General features: G+C 38.2%; 2 protein-coding genes across 5 annotated transcripts; both read right to left on the bottom strand.

Moving 5' to 3' along the window:
• Positions 1-2,812: 2,812 nt before the first annotated feature.
• On the bottom strand, positions 2,813-15,451 carry XK-1 (xylulose kinase-1). Of its 4 annotated transcripts, none has more exons than XM_008812657.5 (9): positions 15,260-15,449; positions 14,246-14,463; positions 11,106-11,245; positions 10,738-10,990; positions 10,333-10,465; positions 5,018-5,106; positions 4,643-4,920; positions 3,219-3,288; positions 2,813-3,143 (listed from the first exon to the last, which is right to left on the bottom strand). In XM_008812657.5, the coding sequence occupies exons 1-9, from the start codon at positions 15,312-15,314 to the stop codon at positions 2,943-2,945; spliced, it is 1,437 nt and encodes a 478-aa protein (XP_008810879.3). In that variant the 5' UTR covers positions 15,315-15,449; the 3' UTR covers positions 2,813-2,942. The 4 variants fall into 4 exon arrangements, with proteins under 4 accessions (XP_008810879.3, XP_008810880.3, XP_088574485.2 ...); XM_008812658.5 differs by having other exon boundaries at positions 10,738-10,966; XM_088718359.2 differs by having other exon boundaries at positions 2,970-3,143; positions 3,219-3,347; positions 15,260-15,451.
• Positions 15,452-20,754: 5,303 nt separating this feature from the next.
• On the bottom strand, positions 20,755-21,855 carry LOC103722189 (uncharacterized). Its single transcript, XM_008812659.6, has 2 exons — positions 21,576-21,855; positions 20,755-21,350 (listed from the first exon to the last, which is right to left on the bottom strand). Exons 1-2 carry the CDS (start codon positions 21,692-21,694, stop codon positions 21,137-21,139), a joined length of 333 nt encoding a protein of 110 aa, XP_008810881.1. The 5' UTR covers positions 21,695-21,855; the 3' UTR covers positions 20,755-21,136.
• Positions 21,856-23,871: the final 2,016 nt, after the last annotated feature.

Here is a 23,871-nt window from a genome sequence, read left to right as displayed (position 1 = left end):
AGAAACTTTATATGAACTGAAGGAATAAGCTGACCCTTGTGGTTAAAGAGCCAACCCGCTATCTACATGAGTCGACCCCCGACATTGAAGAGTCGACCCTTTAAGGTTAGCGCAGAAATTTAATATGGATTGAAGGAAAGAGCGACTCCTATGCTTGGTGAGCAATCTCCCTCAGTACATGGGACGACCCTTGAACTTGGAGAGTCGACCATGTTATCCCGACAGCTCCAACGGCTACTTTCAACAGTACTTTTTTTGGGTGCCAATGGATAGTTTCTTGGTGTGATGGCTATTTGGTACTTTCTAGTCAGTACGTAGCCTATAAATTCAAAGGAGCGCCAAGAGAAAAATAAGAAGAAAAAGAGAGGATCAAGAGAAAAAAATCAATAATCCAAAATCCAAGCTTCAAAAGATCTGATCCTCACAAGGGAGCTTTCAAAGAGAAAAACCATTATGTGAGGAAACTAGTTGGGATATTCAACAAGCTGTTGCTGTACAACCAAGACATTCAACTGCAGCCAACGACCATCTTCAAAGCTTCTGATCCATATTTATTATTTCATTTACTTTGAAGCTTTGTTTACTTAGTTACAACATTTATTACATACTCTTTAAACTCTGTTGTAACAGTTTTATTTTTGCTCTAAAACTGATAAAGGTTCTTCCAAACCTAAATTGAAAGTTGTTGAATTAGGAAATTCAATAAAGGAAAAGGTTTTGGTTGGTAAGCCTGTGAAAAACCAGCTGGGTTGTTTGTGAGCCTGAAAAAACAAATGTGTAAAGGTTTTGGTTGGTAAGCCTGTGAAAACCAGCTGGATTGTTTGTAATCTCGAAAAAATAAACAGGTTAAGATTTTGGTTGGTGATCCTGTGAAAACCGACTGGGTTCGTTGCGATCTCGAAAAACAACGAGTTAGGTTATGAGCTTGAAAAACGACCGTGCTGTAATTAGAGAGATTATAGTGAAATTTTCAAGAGTCTTGGAGAGTGGATGTAGGTGTGGGTTACATCGAACTACTATAAATTTTCTGTGTTTATGTGTGCTTATCTCTTTATACTTCTGGTCTTTAATTCCTACCATTATTCATTCATTGCTTCAGCATGAATAACTTTCAAACTGAAATCTCTATTAATCCGCTGCATTCTAGTTAAAAAGCTTTTAAAACCCAATTTACCCCCCCTATTGGGCTGCATATCTGGGCAGCCTAGAGAAAACATCAGACCTTAACACTCTTTAAGAAAGAAGCATTGATAAGTACAAATGACAAGTGGGTCCTTTTCTCTAGTTACAATAATGATAGAAGAAATTTCTTTAATGAGAGTTTGGTAATATATAAATCCATTCTCCTCGTGATTCTGTTCCATTTCACATGCCACAATCATAGAACCTATAATTACCTGCATGTATATCTCCCAAGACACCTTCCAAAAGAAACAATGATATAGTTGGTCCAAGCTATGTGGTGCGCAGAATAGGTAAAATTATTGGTTGGACCAGATCCACCAGCTAGACCAGTCCAACCTACATACAAACATGCCTGTATTGCTCTCTTCTCCTTTTATTTCCTGTCCATGTTTGTCCATCCTTTTTGTAGTTGGACTGGTCTACTGTTGAACCGGTGGATCTGGTCTGGCTAATAATTTCTCGTGCTAAGGAGGATTGCCCAAATATGACACCTTAGCTTTTTGGGTATCTGGGTTGTGGCCCCGGACTTCAAAGACTTTTGTGCAATCCATTTCCTTGAATACGTAATGACTCGGTGGATTGGGCTGCAAATTATGCTACCAAATTACAACGTGAGCAGAGATATCTAAGTTTTTCTGATCCTGCTGGGTTTTTGTACTTACGCTATATAACGAGAGGTAGGACTATTTTTAACCCTCTAAATCTGGTTAAGTTGGGATTCAATCTCAGATCATTTTCTACAGGTGCTAAAGATTCGAATACACCTTGGCAATAGGATATATTCGAAGACAATTTATTCATCAGGCTCACCCTTTTGTTTTCTATGGGACCAATGGTTCAAGTTTCTTGGTCAGATGAGTGTCTTCGTGTCATATCAAGCATTATCATCCCTGTAGCATTCCATAAAACAGGCTTTGATTAATTAGTTGATTGATTTGGAGTACGGCACAAGTGAAGAGCTGCTTCGAGGTAAGCTTTGATTAATTATTGAGGTCATCTATTTCACTGACATTTATTTAACTTCCAATGCAAGGTTCACAATTGTTGGACAATTGCAAAAGAAAACTACTTGACGGTAGTGCTGCTCGGTTTAACTCCTACCTCATGTCGCTTCCATATAAACTATTATATATGGAAGATTCTGATGCATCAAAGGAACTGACCAAGCTCATGAAACGGGATGGAATCTATTTGGTTGTGATACCATCAGCTCGTAAACTCTTCATATTTAAAGAAAAAGAATAACCGTGCTAATATAAACAAAATGATCACGATTTAAACACGAAAACCTATTTAGCAGTTGAACCGCACAGCTCCCAGATAATATTATCGTTTGCTAGAAGTATGTGCAGCCAATCAATACAGAAAGCTAAGCAATCCTGAAGCTTAGCTTGAAGTTATATGAAGCTTAAATCTCAAGCTCATGCTCTGTTCAGTTTACCGAGTTAAGCCAGCCTTATCGAAGTTAATTCAGAGAACTCTAAACTATCGCAAATTTTCAATAAATCATTACCATATTGGAGCAAGGATTATGCAAATTCATGCAGCAGAAAGTTTTGCCATGCATGCTCGCATTATCTTCATCATACTTTTTACCCGATCATGCTTCTTTTTGACAAAAAATCACTGATCAAATATGCATGTTTTAATTAATTTAGCAGTTTCTATTACAATTCTGATCTCTGGTTCTTCTATTTGTGGAAAATTGACTAGTAGGCAATCCACCATAACCTCTCATTGCCTTCATTCTTGCAAAATTAGTTTTGAAGTCCCACACCCTTCAGCGCCAGCAGCGCGGCTCCGTATGCAGCCTCTGTCTGCGATGCTCGATGCACTGGCAAGCCTAGCACCCTCTCCCGTATTTTCATCCACACCTGATTTTTTGCTCCTCCCCCTGCGGTAAACACTTCTTCCGCTCCAGTTGCCCCGAGCTCCTTTAGTAATTTGTAGCCCTTGGCCTGAGTATGCACATTCTATGCATCACTGATGTTGTAAAGACTAGGACTTACAGGAAGAAAATGAATCCCCCGTACCTCGATACGTGCAATGGATTCCAGAATGCCATGTAAATATTCAACTCTGCTCTCTGGGAGTGGATATAACCTGAAGATGACAGGACAAGATTCATCCCACAGTACTCACAATTAGCCGAATGATGGGGTCTGGTTTAACAAAAAATATTAGACATTCAAAAATAAAACAATTATATGTTCATAAGTTGAACTTGAAAATTTTGAAACCAGATTCCTGTTTGGTGAAGAAATTTTAAGAGCTCTCTGTGCTTGCAAGTACAATTAACAAAGAGGGCACAGTTTTGATTCAAATATATTAGAACACTATCGTTGTTGTTTTATTTCTTTTTAATTTCTTTCATCGGTAAAGGAAAATTCTGATATGATAGACTCCAATAGTTGCAACTTAGATTAATTGCTGGGTGTAAAACCAGAGTCAAAAATGTTTTTCCATCTTAGGCGTGCTACCCCAGGACGTCTTTCATGGGATGGAACACCTCCTAACAGCATTGTCCAACAAATATGTCAACAAGAAAATAGACTGGTTCCATCAATTTGGTCATAACCGACACACTAGATGGTGGTGCAGTCAAATCATGGAGAACTTTTTATGCCTTGATTTTACTTGTTTGCACCAGACCATCCTTATGCAGGGCCATGCAATGTTCTCATTATTGTTACAGCTCTATATGATGTCACTTAAGAGACTTTCAGTCCCTATTCATTTGTTACATTTGTATTATTCTTTAAGTTGCATTAATTTTCTTATATAGAAGTTATAATTTCAGATTAAGTGGCTTCAACGTAGAGAAGAAAAGCATTTGTTAAGGTCAGAGATGTAATGTACAACTTCATGCTATTTTACGTAGTTGTAATACCTAATTTTACACAAGGCCTTCATAATTGGAATCAGAATTAACATCTTAAAATCATTTCTTGTTCAAGAAATATGCAAATGAGATGCGCACCAGATCTGCATGACAAACGTAGAGGATCAACTTTACCTAGATAATCATCAAAAAGAGGCTCAAACTATGAAATGAATCGCCGATTTTCAAACATGTTAATGCACATCCTGCAAGTCACAAGATCTTTCATACAAGGGCAAACAGGACTAAATAGGAAGAGAATGACAAAGAAAGGTTTATAAACCAAAAACCAAAATTTGGAACTAGCCTTGTTGCTTGTGAATCTGTTGATTTGTTCATGATCAGCTAGCTAGCCAAAAAACCAAGTATGCAGAAGCTCATAAGTTTGACAATGCTTTTCATTTTGATATATTGAGCAGTAGATAACATGAAGGTGAGACCAGGCAAATGATGGCAAGCAGAAATGCTCAGTTCAGATTAAATAACTGTTAACAATAGAAGTACGTCGACTATCACGTTGTAAATAATTGCTGTTTCTTTTGGCAGGAGAAATGAGAAGAGAAAAATGCCTCTCACCTGGGCATCATATTTGGGTCTGCAACAGGAAACCTCTCACCAGGTGCTGGTAGAGGGTAGTAGTCAAGAGGAGAAGGTACCAAGGGATCAATTTGACTACTCAAAACTTCTAACTGGTCATCAGTGAAGATCTGTTTAAGAACAGCCCCTCCAGTATTTGAGGCACCACCAACAAGCCATTTATCATCCAGACGATGGCTATACACACCAAATCGTGCATCCTCAATCCGAGAAGTGCTAAGGAGTTTAATGGCAAGTGTTGAACCCAAGGATGTAACCTGACAAAAATTAGAAAGAAATCCAAATAATATACTGCAGTAGATACTCCGAGCACTTCCTCAAGCAACTGGGTAAGCAGCTTCTTTAAGAACTCACAGCTCTCCCTGGTTGTGTAGCACGTGCTGCAAGGAATGCTGCTATGCTATCTGTTGTTCCAGTACAGACAACGCAACCCTTTGGAAAACCTGGGATGAAGAGTTTGTTAAATATTTCAAATTTTTTACTTCATCTAAAATGCTAATTTTTGAAAAAAGAAAAAGAAATAGACAGAAAAAAATGTGGGCAGGACTTCCAAGGAACATTATTTGTACATTATTTATTTGTCTCGAATGCCAAGAAAATATTTTGCAAGTTATAATTGCACTCTTCCACAAGGCAAAACAGAAGATGAAGCATGGTTAAGAACATAAAAAACATAAGACATCAAATTTTAGCTATTATATTGATGAAAGTGAAAATTTGATGCTAATATACAAAAATAAGTAATTTAAGATTTCAAAATTTAGAGCTTGTTGTTTGCATAACCATAACCAACAAGCTTTATGTAACACCCAGCTCAACTAATAAGCAACTGGGCCACTGGCCCAGAAGTAAGAGTTGGAGTAGGAGACGGAAAAAGAAAGATAGAGCCCTGTTTGATATGGAGTAGGAGGGGACTCCACCATCTCAATTTTCTACAGAAACTAAGAAACCTAGCCTCCATCGGCTATTTAAAGACCCCCACACTTCCTTCGCCTCATCACTGACAGATTTTACCAATCACCACCGCTAGACTACTATTGGTTCCTTTCTTCTCCTTTTGGCTTCCAACGGTCTTGGCTCACGGTGCTCACTGGAGATTTCAGTTGAGTGCTTATCAAAGTCTTAGGTTCTGAGAAAAATTTTCAATTTAATTGGATCTATAGTTTGGTTTCGCTCGCAAGGTAAGTAATGTAACTCTTTTTCTAGATTTATTAGCAAATCATAAATATTTTTCGAATCGAATTACTTTGGACTTATGAGCTTGATGCATATTGTTTTATTATTATATATGCATTTTTTTCTAGAATATTGTATGATTCTTGATTGAACGTATGGGTTCCGATATGGATTATGCTCAATTGGAACATGAGATATGATTTTGGGAAAAAGAATTCTGATTCGAAACGGATTTGGACTCGCAGCCAAACTATATTTTGATACCCTGCCAATGGGGTTTGTAGGCTAGCATTTCGATACCCTGCCAGTGGAGGTCGTACGTTGGCATTTTGATACCCTGTCAGTGGAGGTTGTATGTTGGCATTTCGATATCCTACCAGTGAGGGTTGTACGTTGGTACTTCGATACCCTGCCAGTGAGGATTATACATTGGCACTTTGATACTTTGCCATTGGGGGTTATGCGATAGCACTTTGCTGCGGTCATAGTTCATGGCTGTCGAGATGAACTTGATGCTTTAAAAAAAATTGATTTATGAACAAAAAATTTAAATTTTGAAATGATTGGATAGTGTCAAGGTGTAGTTTTGAATTGATGTACTTTGCATGCTTAATTTCAACATATTATTATTATTTATTGCTTCATTTATCTAGCTAAAGTGTTTATTGCTTACTGGACTGTCTAACTCATTATTTGATTTTTTACTGTTTTTACAGATTCGAACAAATAGCTTGACTGGGGTATTTATCATGGGAGAACGACTAGGGACAAAATTTTGATATCTTTATTTAGATTAAACTTTTGTTAGAGTTGATGCAAGATTTTAGAATATTATTGATTTTTATAAGACATTCAATTTTTGATTTAGTTATTTAAATTAAATTTGAATATTAATTATCTAAATTTATTCCTCTGCTCGTTTATGATATCGTGTTGAGATGCCTTGCATGTTTGTGAGGAGAGTTGTCTATTAGTATGCGGTAGTTGCCGCGACCCTAGCTCGCAATCTCGGGTTAAGGGCGTGACACCTTATTATATGAGATTGGCTTCATAATCAATAGGTAATCAAATCTTCAGTTACCAAGCCGTCTCAGCAAATTATGTTTGCTAGAGCTTAGTGATACATGGGATGGTTACCATCCAAATCCAGAGGAACTTATCAAACTACTCTACATATTCTACAAAGACTGGAGTCGTGCAAGACTATGCAAAAGAAACTATACACATGCATGAGAGTGAAGTGTGCATTTCTTCAATAGTGAATTAAAGATGAACAGCTGGAAATGACTATTGGCAGTGGAAGTGGAATTCAGAGTGGGTGGAGGAAACCAAAGATGAGCACATATTAAGGTTAAAGAAGATGTGGTTCTTCTTTAAAGCATTTATATTGAGTTTAGGATGCAAAAGGGCAATATAGACCTTATGTCCCGTGTAATATCCATATGAGGATACCCATCTATGATCAAGACACTTGCAGTCTTGCACAATAATCCTTTTATCACCTAGGTACCAAGCAGCTGTGTGAATGTGATCTTACTAACAAGCATAAAAATATTCATCCAAAGTTAAGGGAAAAATGCTCGAATCAAACCATTTATTGACACTATCATCTTAAATTTAATAACTGTTTCAGTTTAATATCCAAAAATCTTCATAAAAAAGGTTAAAAAAGTTTCAAATATTTACATGCAATTCTATGTACAGAGACTGATTAAAGCATCATGGACCACCAAGGTATGCTATAAAAGCCCTTGCAACTGGGCTTTCAATTAATCGCTTTCAATCAGTGCAAAGCACCTTGAATTAATTACTTGGATATTTAGCTTATTTAAAATCATTAACTTACAATTCATCAAGAAATAGGATCAAATCACAAATTGAATTGGTGACAGGTAATTACTTATGATCTATATTTGACCATCATAACTTCTGCTTCATGAAATCAATCACATTTGTATTAATTTGACTTTTCAGTAACTTTTCCTTATTCTTGAGTTCAACTAAATTTTGCAATCACTTGTTCATGATTGATAATTAATTAGAAGTTGGTTATCTTTATATATGGAGAATACCGAGCCTTCTCTGGTTGTATTCATATTACAAGGCAGATTGTTTTTATCAAAATCCTATTCACTTCCATCACAAAGTACATTAGTTTCAGCTTTCACAGTGATTCGCATTTGTAGTTTGCATTTGCATTGATTAAAAAAGTTCTTTCATAATGTTTAGTGGAAAAATAAGCATTTGCTAATGCCAATTTAATGCTTCTCCAATAAACTTAAGCCAAAAGGTAGCTTTTTGGAGAAACTAAAAAATTAGCTTCTGGCTTATGTTTCTGTGAATTTGATCCATGTCTTATAATTATGACAAACCCACCTCACAAAAGGACAATTTTCATTCTTTGTCATGCGCTCTAGATGTACTTTCTGGATTTTGATAAACCTAAATTCTACAAAAGCCTATTCCATTTTAAGCCCGAACTGAAAAACCAAAATGCATGGTCAGATCTGTGCCGGATACAAGTTTAAAATATTGACATACCTCAACCAAGTTGCACTCCCCTGCTGTAATTGACTCAACATCCCTCAAGTCTCTGATCAAAACTGGCCTGATCTAGGCTGAGCTAGAGAAGACCTGATTTTGACCAGATAAGTAAACATAAACTCAATTTAACTCAAATCCATACTACATTAGCCCCAAACCAGATCAAATAAACTGGTACCAACATTTTCACTTATGTAACTCACAAAACTGCATACATGCTGTGTGATTACCAAATGCCATACAAAGAAGCATTTATTACTCGAGAACATTTATACAAGTGATAGAAATGTCAAACACACCCTAATATCCAACCTGCTTTCCAAAACTTTTGACCACATCCGTGCTCTTCCCTAATTATAAAATCAAAGTAAACCACCCAAATTAGTCGTATTCTTTACTATTGCAACTCATAAACTTGATTTATTTGTCCAGACATCCAACTTTCCTACTTATGCCACAAGTGCGCCTGGAAAAAAACACCTTCCTCTTCCAGATTTATCTCAAATGCACTGTCCTTTTCGTCAAGCCCTAGTTCAGATGATAGATATACGTATAGTTATCTTAAATCTTCACTTCAATTTACTAGCTTATGGAATATAAACAACATTATATGAGCTTCTTGTTCATTTGACCATGCTAATTTGAATTGATGAAGGTTTTTCCATTTATTATTTCCCTTTCTTCAGTCATACGACATAAAATAATTACTTCAAGGCTTCAAGGTATATCTTGTTTGGAAATTGTGTATTATTATTGATGAAACTTCTTCCACTTAGTTACATAATTTAGCCCAATTATTATAGTTCTTGCTTAGCATTTAGTCCCAGTTCTAGTCTCATTCCAACCCTCCGTTAATGCTCTTTTATTATTCACCGGTTGCTATAATGGTTTCAGTGTTTGCTCATATCTTTCCAAATTCAACTTGAGGAGTATTATCTCAGCTTTACTGTCTCTTTGAACAAATAAAAAACCATAAACCAATGCACCAAAGAGATCTCCTTTGTTTATTCTAGTTCCATTCTGAGAATGTTTCAGCTGAGTTGCTAATTATATTTGAAGGATCGATAAGCTTCCTTTACATAAACATTATGATTAAAAAAGTCTATATTTCCTATTTATTAGCACCTTTGCTTATATTTTTTGAAGCACTTGTTGATTGCTATGTATAACAATGTTTTAAATCTCAATACTAGATATTGTATCAGTACGTTACTGGTATAGGTTAATATGGTACCCCCCTTACTAACACATGGTAATGCTGCTATGCTGTTGGAGTCAATACAGCATCTATACCATGTGTAATATGGGAGTATATAGAGTCCCTGTATTGTAACAGTACGATATAAGGTTGCTAAGGTATGCCTCGTATCCGCCACTGCGGGTTGGTACTTAAAACCATGATGTATAATAAGATGGTGCAAGACAGTAGTCCTTCATTTAAAATTTTGAAATTGTATGAGATGGTTATGAGCATTTAAAGACAAGTAGGGTATGTTTTGCAGTGCAGATTCAAGTTTCAGATCTGTGTTCAACTTTAAAATATCAGCACATTTTTGGTTTACAGAGTCCTTTGACAACTAGCGCGGAAGTACATTGGCTTTATATGAACAACCACAAATGATGCTCAAATGTAGTTAAGGTCAAAGAAAATGTTATCAATGTTCTATTTTGTAAGCTCATGACAAAATTTTGCAGCATGATTAATAAAGACCTTAAAGATTAATATGAAAAAAGATAATCAAATGCTCCGTAAAGAAACTTGATAACCATTTTATTATGGAGTAAACAGTTTTCTCTAATCACCATAGTGACACTATATGCAGGTCTAAATCCAAGATTAAAAGAAAGAAAAATCATCCTCAACCTGATGCAATAAGGGGATGATGCTAACTAATTCAATTTCAAACAAAGGAATTAAAACTAGATTTTCATGTAAAAGTTGCACATACCAAATCGCAGTCTGATATCTTCTTTCATGCAACCAATAGGACTTCCTGGTGCTTCAACGGAAGGCAACAAATAAGAAAATGGCTGAGCAAGCAACCAACTTGGATAGGAATCAGTCTCTGGATCATATCCAACCTGCAACAGAATAAGAAGTTAGGGATACATGCTTGTAATTCAAGCATCAATCATATGGAATTCATAATTTACTTAAATAATGATTAAAAAAGAAAAAAAGATGAGATAGTGTCCCTTGCCACTACTTCAGCTTAGTGTATGTACGTATGTGTTCAGAACAACAATACTCACTGGAAGTAAACTATTTAACAAAGACTAGATGACATTCCTTTACTACATATGGTCAAGAAAACATATACATGATGGTGACAGATCAAGACAGAAAATAATACCTTCAAAGCATTATTGTAGTCAGAAATGCCAAACTTCCCATGTAAAAGCCACAATAGCCAATCTGATTGGTGCATTAGTACAGCAGAGCCTTTGTTTGAATTGTTTGAATTCCACCATGACACTAATTTACATAGGGTGGATGACCCAGAACACACAGTGTGGTTTTCCGGGGCAATGGACGTAACAATTGGCAAAGCATCCGGGAGACTTTCATTATAGAGAAATGGTCTGCATAATAGCTCCCCAGTGTTGCTGTGGTTAAAAATTTGAATTTATATTCAGGTAAGTAACATCTGCCAAAACACCAGTGCGCTGACAGAAATGCAGGTAACAAAATCTGGGAAAGATCTCAAAAGGAGGAATCCACCTGTCAATTATAAGGGTCGTTGCAGAAGTCCCATCAATAGATATGGAAGCAATATACTGACGAAGACTCAGCGGGATATCTTCAAGAAGAGAGAACAGTGTTTCTCTCCAGGAGCTTGCCCAATGTATGGTGTTGCCAACCTTCCTAGTAAAAAAGAAATGCAATGTCATGAGATTATTAAGAGATGAACAGCATAGAAACTTAAATAACAAAGCTTAAGCTGGTCCTCAGGAAAAGAAGAAACTGCACCAAGGAAATCAAGCAAAAGGACCTTTTTAATTGGAGACATGCTGTGCAAGCAGATAACTTTGCTGAGAATATGCTGAATAGAGATGCAACAGGTTGGTGTGAGGTGAATCCTACAAAGATTCGGTCTTAGATCCTATTAGCATTACGAGATCCAAAGCTGGACATAGAAGCCAATACCAATAGCAGCATAGAAACTAGAGCTCAAGTTTTTTGAATCTTTTTATGAGTTCAAACCTGAATCCTTGTCAGCTTTTCATGTATTTCTTTCAGAAAGGAGAGATATGAATCAGTGTACAATATGCTTTCAGATGTGAATTTCACATCCCAACTTGATTCTATAGGTTTTTCAGATTCAATAACTAGGATTGGAATTTGATACTTTGACAGATATCATTCTGGTAATCGGTAATAACAAACTACTACCACCTTTTGTCAAGGAAGAATATTTAATAAAGGCATTAGATTTGTCAAAGTTTAAGCAAGGGCTGTCATTTGTGGACGTTCTTTGTGGCAGATCAAACCACTCAGCAATTAAATTGAAATAGATTCTGCTAACAATAGCAACTATCTAAGATTTAGTGCATAGCTTATATGAGAAGCTTTCTAGTTTCTACAATCACAAAAGCTTCAGGGAAAAATTATATATGGCTCAATTCTAGAACTAAGAGATGCTGCTTCCACAATGATCTAAGAAAGTGGAGCATTTGGAGCCATAGCGTTCATAATGGCAATAGCATAAATCAGGGGATCTGAACTACTGAGATGACGATATGACTAAGAACATGAGATAGAAAGCTCACAAATTCTTCTCTTATTAGGTATATCTGAAGAATTATGTTATCTCACGATGGAACTTGTGAAGGATAGTTGTATATTGCAAATTGCAAATGCAGACAGAACTTAAAGCATTCAGGGTAACATGACAAGCCAAAGTGCAATTTTATATTTTCTCCACATACTTTCTTCAAGTGTGACCGAAATGCAATGTGCCATAAACTGGATCTGACCAGCATACAATGGACCAAAATGAAGTCTGGGTACAAACACTGACATGGGAATTCTTAGTCCATGTTGCATGGCTGTTGAATCAGCTGTGTCAGTGCTTTCAGCAGCCCTAGACCAGATTCTTTTAGGTCCAAAGATAGCATTCCAACATACCTCTATGAGATCCATGAAAAGATGTAAGGCACAGGGTGGCACAGACCAAGCACCACACATGCAGGCAGGCAACATTGCTCCAAAGAGGTGCTGAAGAGACATCAAAGGCACGTTGCCCCTTTGAAGCTCAAAGGCACATCTTTGTGCCAATTAATGACATCCATCGATCCCTTGATGCCTGGGCTTGTTTTGAAACATGGATCTTATTTACTATATCTTCTCAGGTGTTCTGCAGTACCATTCATGAGGCTTCAGATTCTTTGAAAACCCTCTTGGACATCAAAATCCTACCACAAAGAGTCTATAAGATGATAATCACTTGCTAAATATCATCCATGTCCCAAAACTTCATTTAGCTACTTCTCTAATACAATCCTCCATCTTGCTCCACATTGTATCTGGTAAAGTTTCGTCTTTCACTTCATCTTTATAATGAATTCTTTTACATGGGATGCCACAACCCTGTCAATTAGGTCACAATGCCTTTTGGCTATACCACTTGGACGAGTTCTTCCATGTTAAACTCATAAATTCAATAAAAATTCTAATTAAACTTCAAGGATCTAAATATCTCCTAATATTTTACCTTGAAATTTTGAGATGGCGAGAGCATTGTCTTGATACCTCAGGTGTTGGAGTTCAGTATTATTGCTTCAAAAAATTGGAAAGAGCACAAAACCATGAAATGTTAACAATGATAGGTTCATTTATTTAGTCATTTTCCATGGTGGAAAGCAATAATTCAGAAGCAACTTAAAGAGTATAGCAGTGTACCTCAGCAATTTAAATTTTCCCTCACCTCAGTGGAGAACTGAACTAATGAAAATGATGATAAACCAAACATAGGTCCAGTAATTCCAACAAACAAGTTTAAGAAACCCCATATCCATGTAGGGCTCTCCCTGAGACCTGTTGCCCTGATCCAACTGGGATCCAATCCAGACCCATAGACCTGTTAAGCAGATATAGGTCCAAATTTAGACCCATAAAACTTTTTAAGATCCTGACTGGCACCTAGCAAAAGTATACTCAACCTGGACCCGAAGGTTTACCCACTATATGGTCTGGTTTAATTTCTATCCTTCATGTTTATTATAAAAATATTATTTATACTCTGAAGTTAGGTCATTAAAGGATTATTTGAGGACATGAACGAAATCTAGCTCATTGAACAACGGGTCCCTCCTTGGGACCTGGACCTAGATCTGATCCTACCCAACCCATACATAATGAGCATTGAGCAGGGTAAGGGTTTCAGCGTACCCATACCCACACTGTAGCCTGATAGGTGTTCTAATTTTCTCCTACAAGAATCTAGACCAGACTCAGTTTTTGGATAATTTGTGTTTAGGCAATTGTTCAGATTTGAACCCATGGCCCCCCAACCCCACCCCAAAAAAAGAGGGTCCTTGTCCAAGTTGGGAGGTAGCCAGACTCAATCCAACCTGACAGCACTCCTATATACATGAGGTTGATCTAATAAGATTTCAGAATCTTTAGAACAATATTAAATGTGAAGAAAAGAAATTGCAAATAACATAAATATTGTATTTTAAGATAGGAGTCCCATTAAGATCCAATATGATCTAAAGGAAAAAAGAAATCACAGCAATGTAAACTTAAGATTGCAAATGTAAACAATACATGATAAGATAGAAATTATCAAAATGAGGTTTCTCTAACAGGTATAAACCAAATGGAAATTACATATTGGTTTCTAAACTAAATCTTACAAGTGGTAGTGGATAGGTCCTTTTTCTTTCAGAATGAATGGTTCCTTGTTTATCTACAAGAACATATCGAGCACCAGATGTGCCAAAGTCCATCCCCAGGTAAAGTTGCTTGCTTCCTTGAATTTCTCCATCTGCACAATCCTGTCTATCCTCAAAACTGGACATCTTTACTCTTGATTTGGCCAAAGAAATACATCTTCTTCTTGATAATAAGCATCCTGGCACAAATTAACAGAGAAAATGTGATTATACTGCAAACAAGTAGATTCCATGATAATTTCATCAAAAAAAGTATACTCCAAAATAATTCATTCAGAAAAATGTACATTCCAAAATAATCAAAATGCATAATACAAGGAACCAATATGGCTGGAAGTGTCAATAGGTTATATAGCCTTATTGGGAATACATTTCAGTCAGAAAAAAACTGTACCGTGAAGCAGGGCATACATTTGAAACTTTTTTTTCACCACAAGTCATACACATTAAAATGTTCCATTGTGCAAGATACAGTTAGCATTAAAATGGCCTTTTATTGTGTATATTTGTGTCATCAGCACATATTCATGCTTTATGCTGCCACTTGTGTATTCTTTTATTCTTTGCATAACTCGGTACAAATATATATATGACCTATTTACTCATCCTTCTGCAATAGCTTCTAAATCCTTATTACTTCATGCAAAGTTCGAAACTGTAAATTTCTGATACCCAGCTTATCTGAATCCCAGAATATTTTCATAGCTAAAGACTCGAAGTGACTTTAGGAAGCCCAGTTGTTTTCCCCAACATTATTAGCACTCTTCCCCGTCCCCTCCAGCAACGAGTTTGAGTTTTCCAAAGTTAGAGGCAATACCAATCCATAAAATTCGACAACCAAAACAAACTTTCTCCATTAGAAATTTAAGCAGAGAGAGAGATAAGAGAGAGGGGGAGAAGCTTCAATTGAGCATCAAACAATAGCTGAAACGGGAGGCTGGTGCGGATTAAAATTTTCAGGGAGCCGGTGGTTACCTCGTCTGGAATGAGCGCGGGAGAACGGCGTTGCGGGGTTCGCAAGCGTCAGCATGCCTGAAGCCCGGCCTGGGGGCAGAGGGACCAGCTTTCTTACAGCGCCGGGAAGCGGACACACCGGATAAGGAAGGAGATGAGGAGCATCTTATCACCCCCGTAACCTTACAACAAAACATCATGCACAAGAATATAAAAAATTATAAATAAACTAAAAAAAAAATCTAATATTAATGAGCCATCCATTACAGAGCCCACTAACCAAATCAAAATCATACCACATAACAAAGACAATAAAGCCTAAAATAACCACGTGATCATAAATTAATTATAGGCTCATTTAATATGCATTCAGACGGCAACTTAGCCTATATTATATAATAAATTAAATTAAAATCAATTTATAATTAATAAAAAATTATTTTTATAAACAATTCTAACATAACATACTTGTGGGGTATATTAATGTTACCCTTTACCATTATCATTACAACCAAATCTAATTTGCATCACACTATTTTGATTTTACAGTATATTTCTCAAGCATGAAAATGGGTGCAGGGCAAGAGCTAATGCCCATATGTTTTTCAGCTAGTTTCATGAATTACATATATGTAGGAATAGTGCGATTCATGTGAGATGGTGTATGGTGTCAATTCTTCTCACTGTTTCCAAATACTTAGATCAGTTGAGTATTCCTCCATGAATAGATGTTTTTGTGTCCATGTTTTATGGATTATTATGTACACTCTTTAAATCCATATTTCTAATTTTCTGAGCCTGCGTCCAGATGGAAATACTACCATCATTCTTTTCTTGAGTTGCTCTCTACATATCTTCTTTAAAGAATAAACACTAATTCCTCGGGCCCTCTTTCTACTACTAGAGCACCCAGGTTTGTCCTTGTTTTTTAGGCACCCCCACCCTCTAGCCATCTCAAGGTGAATTTTGATGGGAGCCTGCCAGGCAGAGGCAACAAAGCTGGAGTTGCTTTTGTGATTAGGGATCGGGACTCCATGTTGATTGCGGCAGGGGGGCGATACTCCTTCGAGGCATCAACCATTAGGGCAGAGCTCCGGGCTGTGTGGGATGATATCTCCTACGTGAGACATATGTTAGGGGCTTGGAGCATCATCCTTGAGGGAACTCAACCGTGGTGATCGGGTGAATACTGGATGAGGGGAGGAGGGGATCCGAACACCCACTCCTGAGCGATATACGGTGGCTGATGAGGGAGTGTGATGCCTTTCAGGCCCTACATGTTTACCGCGAGACGAACAGGGCTACTAACTGGGTCGACTCCTATGCTACCCATCACTCCGGCGAGTTTTTTTGGACTCAAAGTTTTATTGTTCCTCCTCCTTTGAGCTGTCTTAATTCTTTCAATTCTGCCAACATGTGCTCCAATTCGTGCCAAATATGCATTTGGTAGGGGTTTTTTTTTTTGGTGGGAAAAAGTAACTATCAACAATTCTTCTCACATGATCATGGCCATTGGTGTCATCTATCATATGTATTGCACGTGCCGAGCACATCTTGACGTGATGCAGTCATGCGCATCCATGTTGATAGCAAATGAGATCTCAAACAAATAAATATGTCTCACTTACTTCAGTTTTTAATTCCACAAAAAGAAACAATAGGGGTTCAGATCATTCGACATAAAAAAGTATATTTACTAAATGATAAAAAAAGAAAGAAAGAAGATCCGGGAACACCGTGAGCTAAGTTTCGGTCCGAGAAATGCGGCTCAAATAGGGCCATTTTACCATCTCAGCACGGCCCGGTCACAATGGGTCTTCCGGGTTTCAGGCCAACTCTCGGATCCAAAGGCCCAACTCTGAGGCCTACTTCAGCACTTCACAAGCATTTTAAGAATTCACATTCATGGTTTCAATTTTCGAAAGCTTATTTGTTTCCTTCTTATTCGGAGTCTTCATGCTCGTGATTATTTAGAGCTAGACATCGCATACTTTTTGTCTGAATTCACTTAAAATTTTCTCCATAGAAGAGTTTTTTGGTTTCCAGCATGAGAAGAAGGAATACACTGTATCCAGGACGGCCCTTAAACTAGAAGTCTGGAAAGCCAATCGCGGTCGATCTTTCTTGTACGTAGGTGGATACAGTCAAAGGGTATTGGAAATCCAATGCAGTATCATGGATATACTAATGTCTATATGCATGCATCCTTGTATGCAGGCATTCGAGAGTCGGATTACGTGTATATCTAGATGCCACTTGAATCTCGAGGCTGGTTGCACTTCTTTAGCATGTGGATTCGAGTTGCACAGAAGTTGACTTTTTCCGGTTCTTATCGGACCAACTGCCAAGATGTGCAATCTATCAGAAGTCAAGCACATAAACAAGGCGAAGAAGAAAGATTTCGTGTGGCTTTACTTCGAAGTAGGGGTGGCAATCGGGTCGGGTTGGACATAAACAGGTCGGGTCAGATGCAGGTCGGGTCAGAAAATTATAAACCTGAACCCGACCTGTTTATTAAACAGGTCAGGAAATTATAATCTGAACCTGACCTGTTTATTAAACGGATAACCTGATCCGACCCGTTTAACCTGTTTAATAAACAGGTCAGGAATTATGTTTAACCCGACCCGACCCGTTAAACAGGTAACCTACTAACCTGTTTGCAGTTTGCCCTCCTCTTTCTCCGCCACCTCCAGAAATGCCTTGACTGAGAGTTGAGACCCTTCTCCTGCTCCTTGCTATCGACCGGGGGCTTAGATTGAGCTCGGAATCTGCCATTAATTTGCTGGTTGAGGAGGAAGGAGACGGTCTTGAGGGTGGCGAGGAGGGATTCGAGCGTGGGAGCGGAGGCGCTCGAGGACGGAGAGGGAATTGGTGGGGTTGGCCCGGGGTCCGATAGGAGGGGCCGCTCGCGGCCGTGAATGGCGATACTGGGGTCGGCGGCGGCGGCGGGGGCCTCCAGGAAGGGTGCGGTGCTGCGCCACCGCCAGATCACCATTTTGCGTTGCATCGGTGATGATGAAAGGGGCAGACACGATGGGTGGAGGGGAAGGGGGAGGACGATGGTGGGGGGTGGGGGAGAGCCGGAACTAGAAGTTTCCCTTTTGGCAATAAAAAAAAAAAGAACTAGAGGTCCCTCTTACCGGAGTCGATGGGATCGTCGTTGCTGTCGTCGGACGAGGATTCATCCTCGTCGGAGTCGTCGGAGTTGCCGGCGAGGCCGCGGAGTTGTCGAAGAGATGGATCCCCATCGGCCATCGCAGAGCGGAGAATGCATCTAGGCCTCTAGGGTTCGATTCCCAATCCCATCGCGGAGCGGAAAAGCCGAAAAGAAAATGCCGAGGGGAGGGAGGAGGTTGGAAGCCGGCTTGCGGGGGCGGAAGAGGAGGTCGGGGAGGTGGGAGGGGTCGTCGGCGCCGTCGAAGTGGTCGGAGGCGGCGGGCTCGAGGGTGGGGTTCAGGTTGAACTGAACCGGAAAAAAAGGGCAGCGGTGCCCAAGTGAACAGTGAACTTGGAGAGAACTCAGAGAAGGTTTTAAACGGGTGACTGATGGGTCTTTGTGGGCTGTGGGCTGTGGGCTGTGGGCTGTGGCCCTTATCCAATCTGACCCATATATTAAACAGGTTATTAAACGGGTTATACAGGTTAAACGGGTTAGACATCTGAAACCTGTATCCGACCCAATTAATAAACAGGTTAAATGGATCAACCTGTTTATGATCCGAACACGTTTAAGCCAAACCCAAACCTGTTTATGGCGGGTCGAACACGGGTCGGGTTGGCGGGTCGGATCATATTTTGCCACCCCTACTTCGAAGACTAGATTTTTTTTCCGGTTCTTATTGGACCAAGTGCTAACATATGCAATCTATCAAAAGTCAAGCACATAAATCAAGGCAAAAGAGAAAGATCGTGAAACTCTACTTAGAAGACCAAACTTTTTCCGGTTCTTATTGGACCAATTGCCAATATGTACAATCTATCGAAAGTCAGGCGCATAAAAAGGCAAATCGCTTGGTAAATGGATCGATATAGATTATTTGGGATGTTCCATCATTGTTGTGGGTTCTTTTCTTTCATTGCATCAATATGGATTCTATGAAAAGGGGAGTCAGAGTTAAAAAAAGAAAAGACCACTAAAATCGAGCACATTAAGAGATCTTCGGATTTTTGGTCTGATCATAATAAGACTGCTACAAGCAGTTCGTATAACCTATTTATGCACTGTTTTCTCCATTTCCATCACGCTTTTTCACAACTACTTGTACATCCAATCCATCGTTTACATTGATGATCCTTGGAAAGAAGTCTCAGGATTTGATTAATTACCTGGTTATTTAATTATGTTGAATGTTTGATGGCCAAAGTTTGCAGTCAAGGTCAAACAATCAAGTGTTAATGCCATTTTAGAAAGTGGCATGTCTTGAGGGATAGGGATAGTATTTTCGGTTTTGCTTAACTATGGAATTAACAAAGAAATTAACTATGTTTTAGCAAGTGAACCTGATCCATCTACCTGAAGTAGGATTTAAAGCGAGAAAGGGTAAGTAACCTAATACTTCAAAGTATATATTTCAAATTATTTGGCAAAACAATTATTAGTTGATTAAATTTTGATAAATGTTTTGTACCTAGTTAAATGGGTCAAGCATGTTAATAATTATTTTAAAATTATATTATATATTATAAAATCTGAAAAATGTGAATAGGTAATTTATGAAAAATCTATTTTATGTATATGTATTCTTAGCATAGTTATGATCTGTTCTACCCCGCCAATGAAGATTATTCGTTGGCCTTATCAACTTGTATCTGTGAGAAACTGGTTTTGACATCGCGACACCGGTGTTTAGAACAGTAGATTTGGACATCGTTACTACCGATAATTAATAATAGTAGATTTGGACACCGTTGCCACTAGGTTAATAATAGTGGATTTGGCACTTTGTGCAACCCATGTCACTGGGTTACGTGGCCATAGTCTATTTATGTTAGAATTCTGATATCAGAGTTTTTATGAAAATGCTTAGTAAATTTCAAAAGAAAATATGTTATTTGTGATTTATTTTCCAGTTATGATTTTGTGTTTAAATTAAATATCTCGCATGCTTTGACCCCACTCTGGGATATTAAGTTGCTTACTGGGCTAGTATAACTTATTATTATATTTTCTCTATTTTTCAGATCCAAAGGCATGATCACACAAATGATGACTAGATGTTACATACCAAGCAATTAATCATCTTATATTAATTTTTTTAAAGTTACAAGATTAACGGATTCGATTAGTAGTAGGAGTCTTGTTCTTATTTGATTTTTGGTTCTCTTGTGTTAGAAAAAATATTGCAAAACAAAAATTTCACTTTATAAAATATTTTATAGTGTCCGATGTGATTTTGGTTCCAAAAACCCGCTCAATTCATGCCCACCTCAAGGACCGACATTGAATGCCAGCGATAAGTTAAACCCTAGGAAAGCGGGCAGTATAATAAATGAATAAACAAAGAGAACAAACGTAAGGAGAAACATCCATCATTCATTTAAATGCTTACGAGTTACAAAAGTTGAGGGGTGGTGAATAAAACTCCTAAACTCACCCACAGGATGGTGATGGTGGTGAAAGAAGCATTCAAAGCTCATTCAAAGGAATAAATAAAATTGCTTTGAAAGGGGCCTGCATTGGCTGATGGGTTTTTTTTTTTTTTTTCCTGATTGGAATCACAACCTAAACGCCTTCAGAGTTAATGTTAACCACAAACCCATAAAATATTAAAAGAGAAAGCTAACACTGATATAAAAGAAAAAAAGAAAGGGAAAGAAGAGGAACAGAAGAAGAAGAAGAAGAAGAAGAAGAAGAAGAAGAAGAAGAGGAAGAAGAAGAAGAAGAATGGGAGGGAGTTAAGAAGATGAGTCAAATTTGTAGTGCTTATCAACGGCCACCAAGACATCCCAAGTGCAACTGAGTCCCCTGGGGAAGACCACAAGATCTCCGGCGCCAAACTCCACGCACTCAGAGGATCCCTTTATGTAGGCCTTCACCCTTCCTCTGAGGAGATAGCATGTCTCTTCCGCATCAAACTTAAGAGGGAACTTCCCTGGAGGGCAACCCCACCTAAAGATCAAGAACAGTGAACGGAAGAGGAGATTAAATAAATGGAACCCCAACAACTACAACATAATCAGATAGTATTGTGGTGCAAATGTTCTCCTGGGAAAATAACGACAGCCTACATTCTTTGGTTATATAGCTCTCTAAGATTGCTAGCTAGTAGAAGTAAGATACTCCCTTTGCTAGGAGAGAACCAAGAGATGAGAAAGCTGCGAGGAGGAAACTTACTTGGGCCACGACTTGATGCCAAGCTCCAATAATCGGGACTCAGGTGGGCTCCTCTCCACGGCGATGGTGAGGGGTGAGGCATCTGTCACCATGGCATCTGGGTTTGAGCTTGTGGCCATGGAGGGTGGAAAGGGATGAGGAGCAGGGAGAAGATAGATAGAACCTAAGGAAAAGGGGTGTTGGAAGACTTGTTGTTTCTTATATCATATGGTGAAGGCCAGGGTAGAAGGAATCTCTATGTATTTCAGAGATGGAAAAGTAGAAGGTAAGGGGTTTTAGTCTTTTAATATGAGTTCATCCACATGTATACGGAGTCGCAAAAGAGAGAGAATTTGATATTTTGCTGCCTGGTATTATTAAAGATGATGGGCCGAAGATATTTTGTCACACATGACATGCATATGATTATGAGCAGCGTCTACGCCGAAATGTCATTTATAGCCTCTATTCATTTAAATTTTAAAAAAGAGTTTTTTGTTGCATTAGGGACAATTTTAAAATAAATTTGCCTCAATCAAATTACATGACTCAATGCCTTTAAAATTATTGGAGCTTTAGAATATTCTTACATAATATTATTGTGAATAAAATGGCCACCTCACCTAGCTAGTAAAGTTGGTGCATCTCTGCTTCTTTTTTTTTTTTTTTTGTAAAGTATAAAATCACAAACAAGAAAGTTAGTAAAAGAATAGAGTTTTAGACAAGTTAGTTGATTCTAATGCATGGATCATCTAGCAATGTATTCAAAACAAGAGGAAAGAAATTACACAAAAAGTAATGAACAGTTTGCTTTAAAACTTTATCATCTTATATTGTATGTTTGAATATGTGGCCATATCCGCTAAATAATCAGCACATCCAAGATTTTAGACAATCAGTGGCAGTCTTTTTCCTTCTCTAAAGCCTAGAATTCTTACGGCTAATGAGCAATGAATTACTCTTTGGAAAGAGCCCTTTTTTTGACTTATATAATTAATCTTTAATTTTACAATTTATCCTTACTGTTCAATTTTTCTCTAATAATTTTGTTTATCGTTATGATCAGCTAAATATATGCTGTTTTAAAATTATAATATTTTATATAATGCAGTCCCCTTTGCAAAAAAGAACTAGAACGTGCGAGATATCGCAAGACGTGGAGCGCGATATTCTGAACGGGATCCACGGGCGTCCAGTACGCGGCTTGTCCCTATCCGGTCAAAGCATTGACCAACTCTAGCCGACACGTGGCAACGTGGCATCAGCTGATCGGGACGTACTGGTTTGACTATTGGACCGAGATACCGAGATCTTATCTCAGATGCCGACATCGCGGGTCCGACCTCGCCCGCCTTGTCTCCATCCGGTGATCCTATCGACCAGTTACCACCCCGAAACCCAGCTCACACGTGCGGAGGGCACACAAGGGACGAATGGAAAGAGGGACAGCGGAACACTGGGACGGCCCTATTAGGGACCAGAGATCGGACGGCCAGTGTGGGGCCACTCCCCTTGGCTGATAGTGGGAGCAATCAAACGGCTATAATGATACGTAAAGCTGAGAAAACTTTTTGATTGATCGGACTCGATCTCCAGGATATCGGGACCAGCACGGCTGGGATATCCAGTGTAGGGTTCAGCAAAGTACTGGACTCAGCAGGGCACTCGTCATGCAAGGGTTGAATCAGCTCTGCGCTGAGACTGGGTTGAGCAGCAAGCACAGGTTAAGAGATCTCTTGGTAGTTCAAACTTCAAATCCCATCTTTATTAGGATGTCAGGTGTTTTCAAGAGATGTAGGAGGCTGATGAAAAGGTAATGAAGCAGAATACAGTTTGGTAGCATTATGAATAGCTACGATGCCATTCATCTCAAAGATGGTCATTGTGATGCATTGCATATAGCAATAATGGTGCCTCATCATATTCTTGGAATGAATGAGAGCTGTCCATTTCTCTTTTAACACTAGCATAAAAATATTTGAATATATCGAGCATCTGATTTTTAAATTTTAAATTAAAGGTCCATACTTTTCTAGAATAACCATCAATAAAAGTAACAAAATATAAAGCACCATCAAGAATTCTAGCATACATAGTGCAAATGTTAGTGTGAATTAAATTCAAAGCATATGATCTTCTATATGGAAGGAATTTATACAATGCAATTCTATGTTTTTTGCCAACTAAACAATCAATATAAATCTTTAGGGACGTATCTTTTATAGAAAGAAGTGTCTTTTTGGCCAAGAGTACTAAGTCTTTTCTCACTCATATGTCCAAGCCCCTTATGTCATAATTCAATAAAGGAGTCTTTAAC

This window comes from Phoenix dactylifera, chromosome 3, assembly GCF_051530095.1.
Source record: "Phoenix dactylifera cultivar Ajwa chromosome 3, Ajwa_hap1_PhDact_Kaust_v1.1, whole genome shotgun sequence".
Taxonomy (NCBI): Eukaryota; Viridiplantae; Streptophyta; class Magnoliopsida; order Arecales; family Arecaceae; genus Phoenix; species Phoenix dactylifera.
Note: the sequence above shows the minus strand (reverse complement) of the source record. Positions and strands in the feature narration are given on the sequence as shown.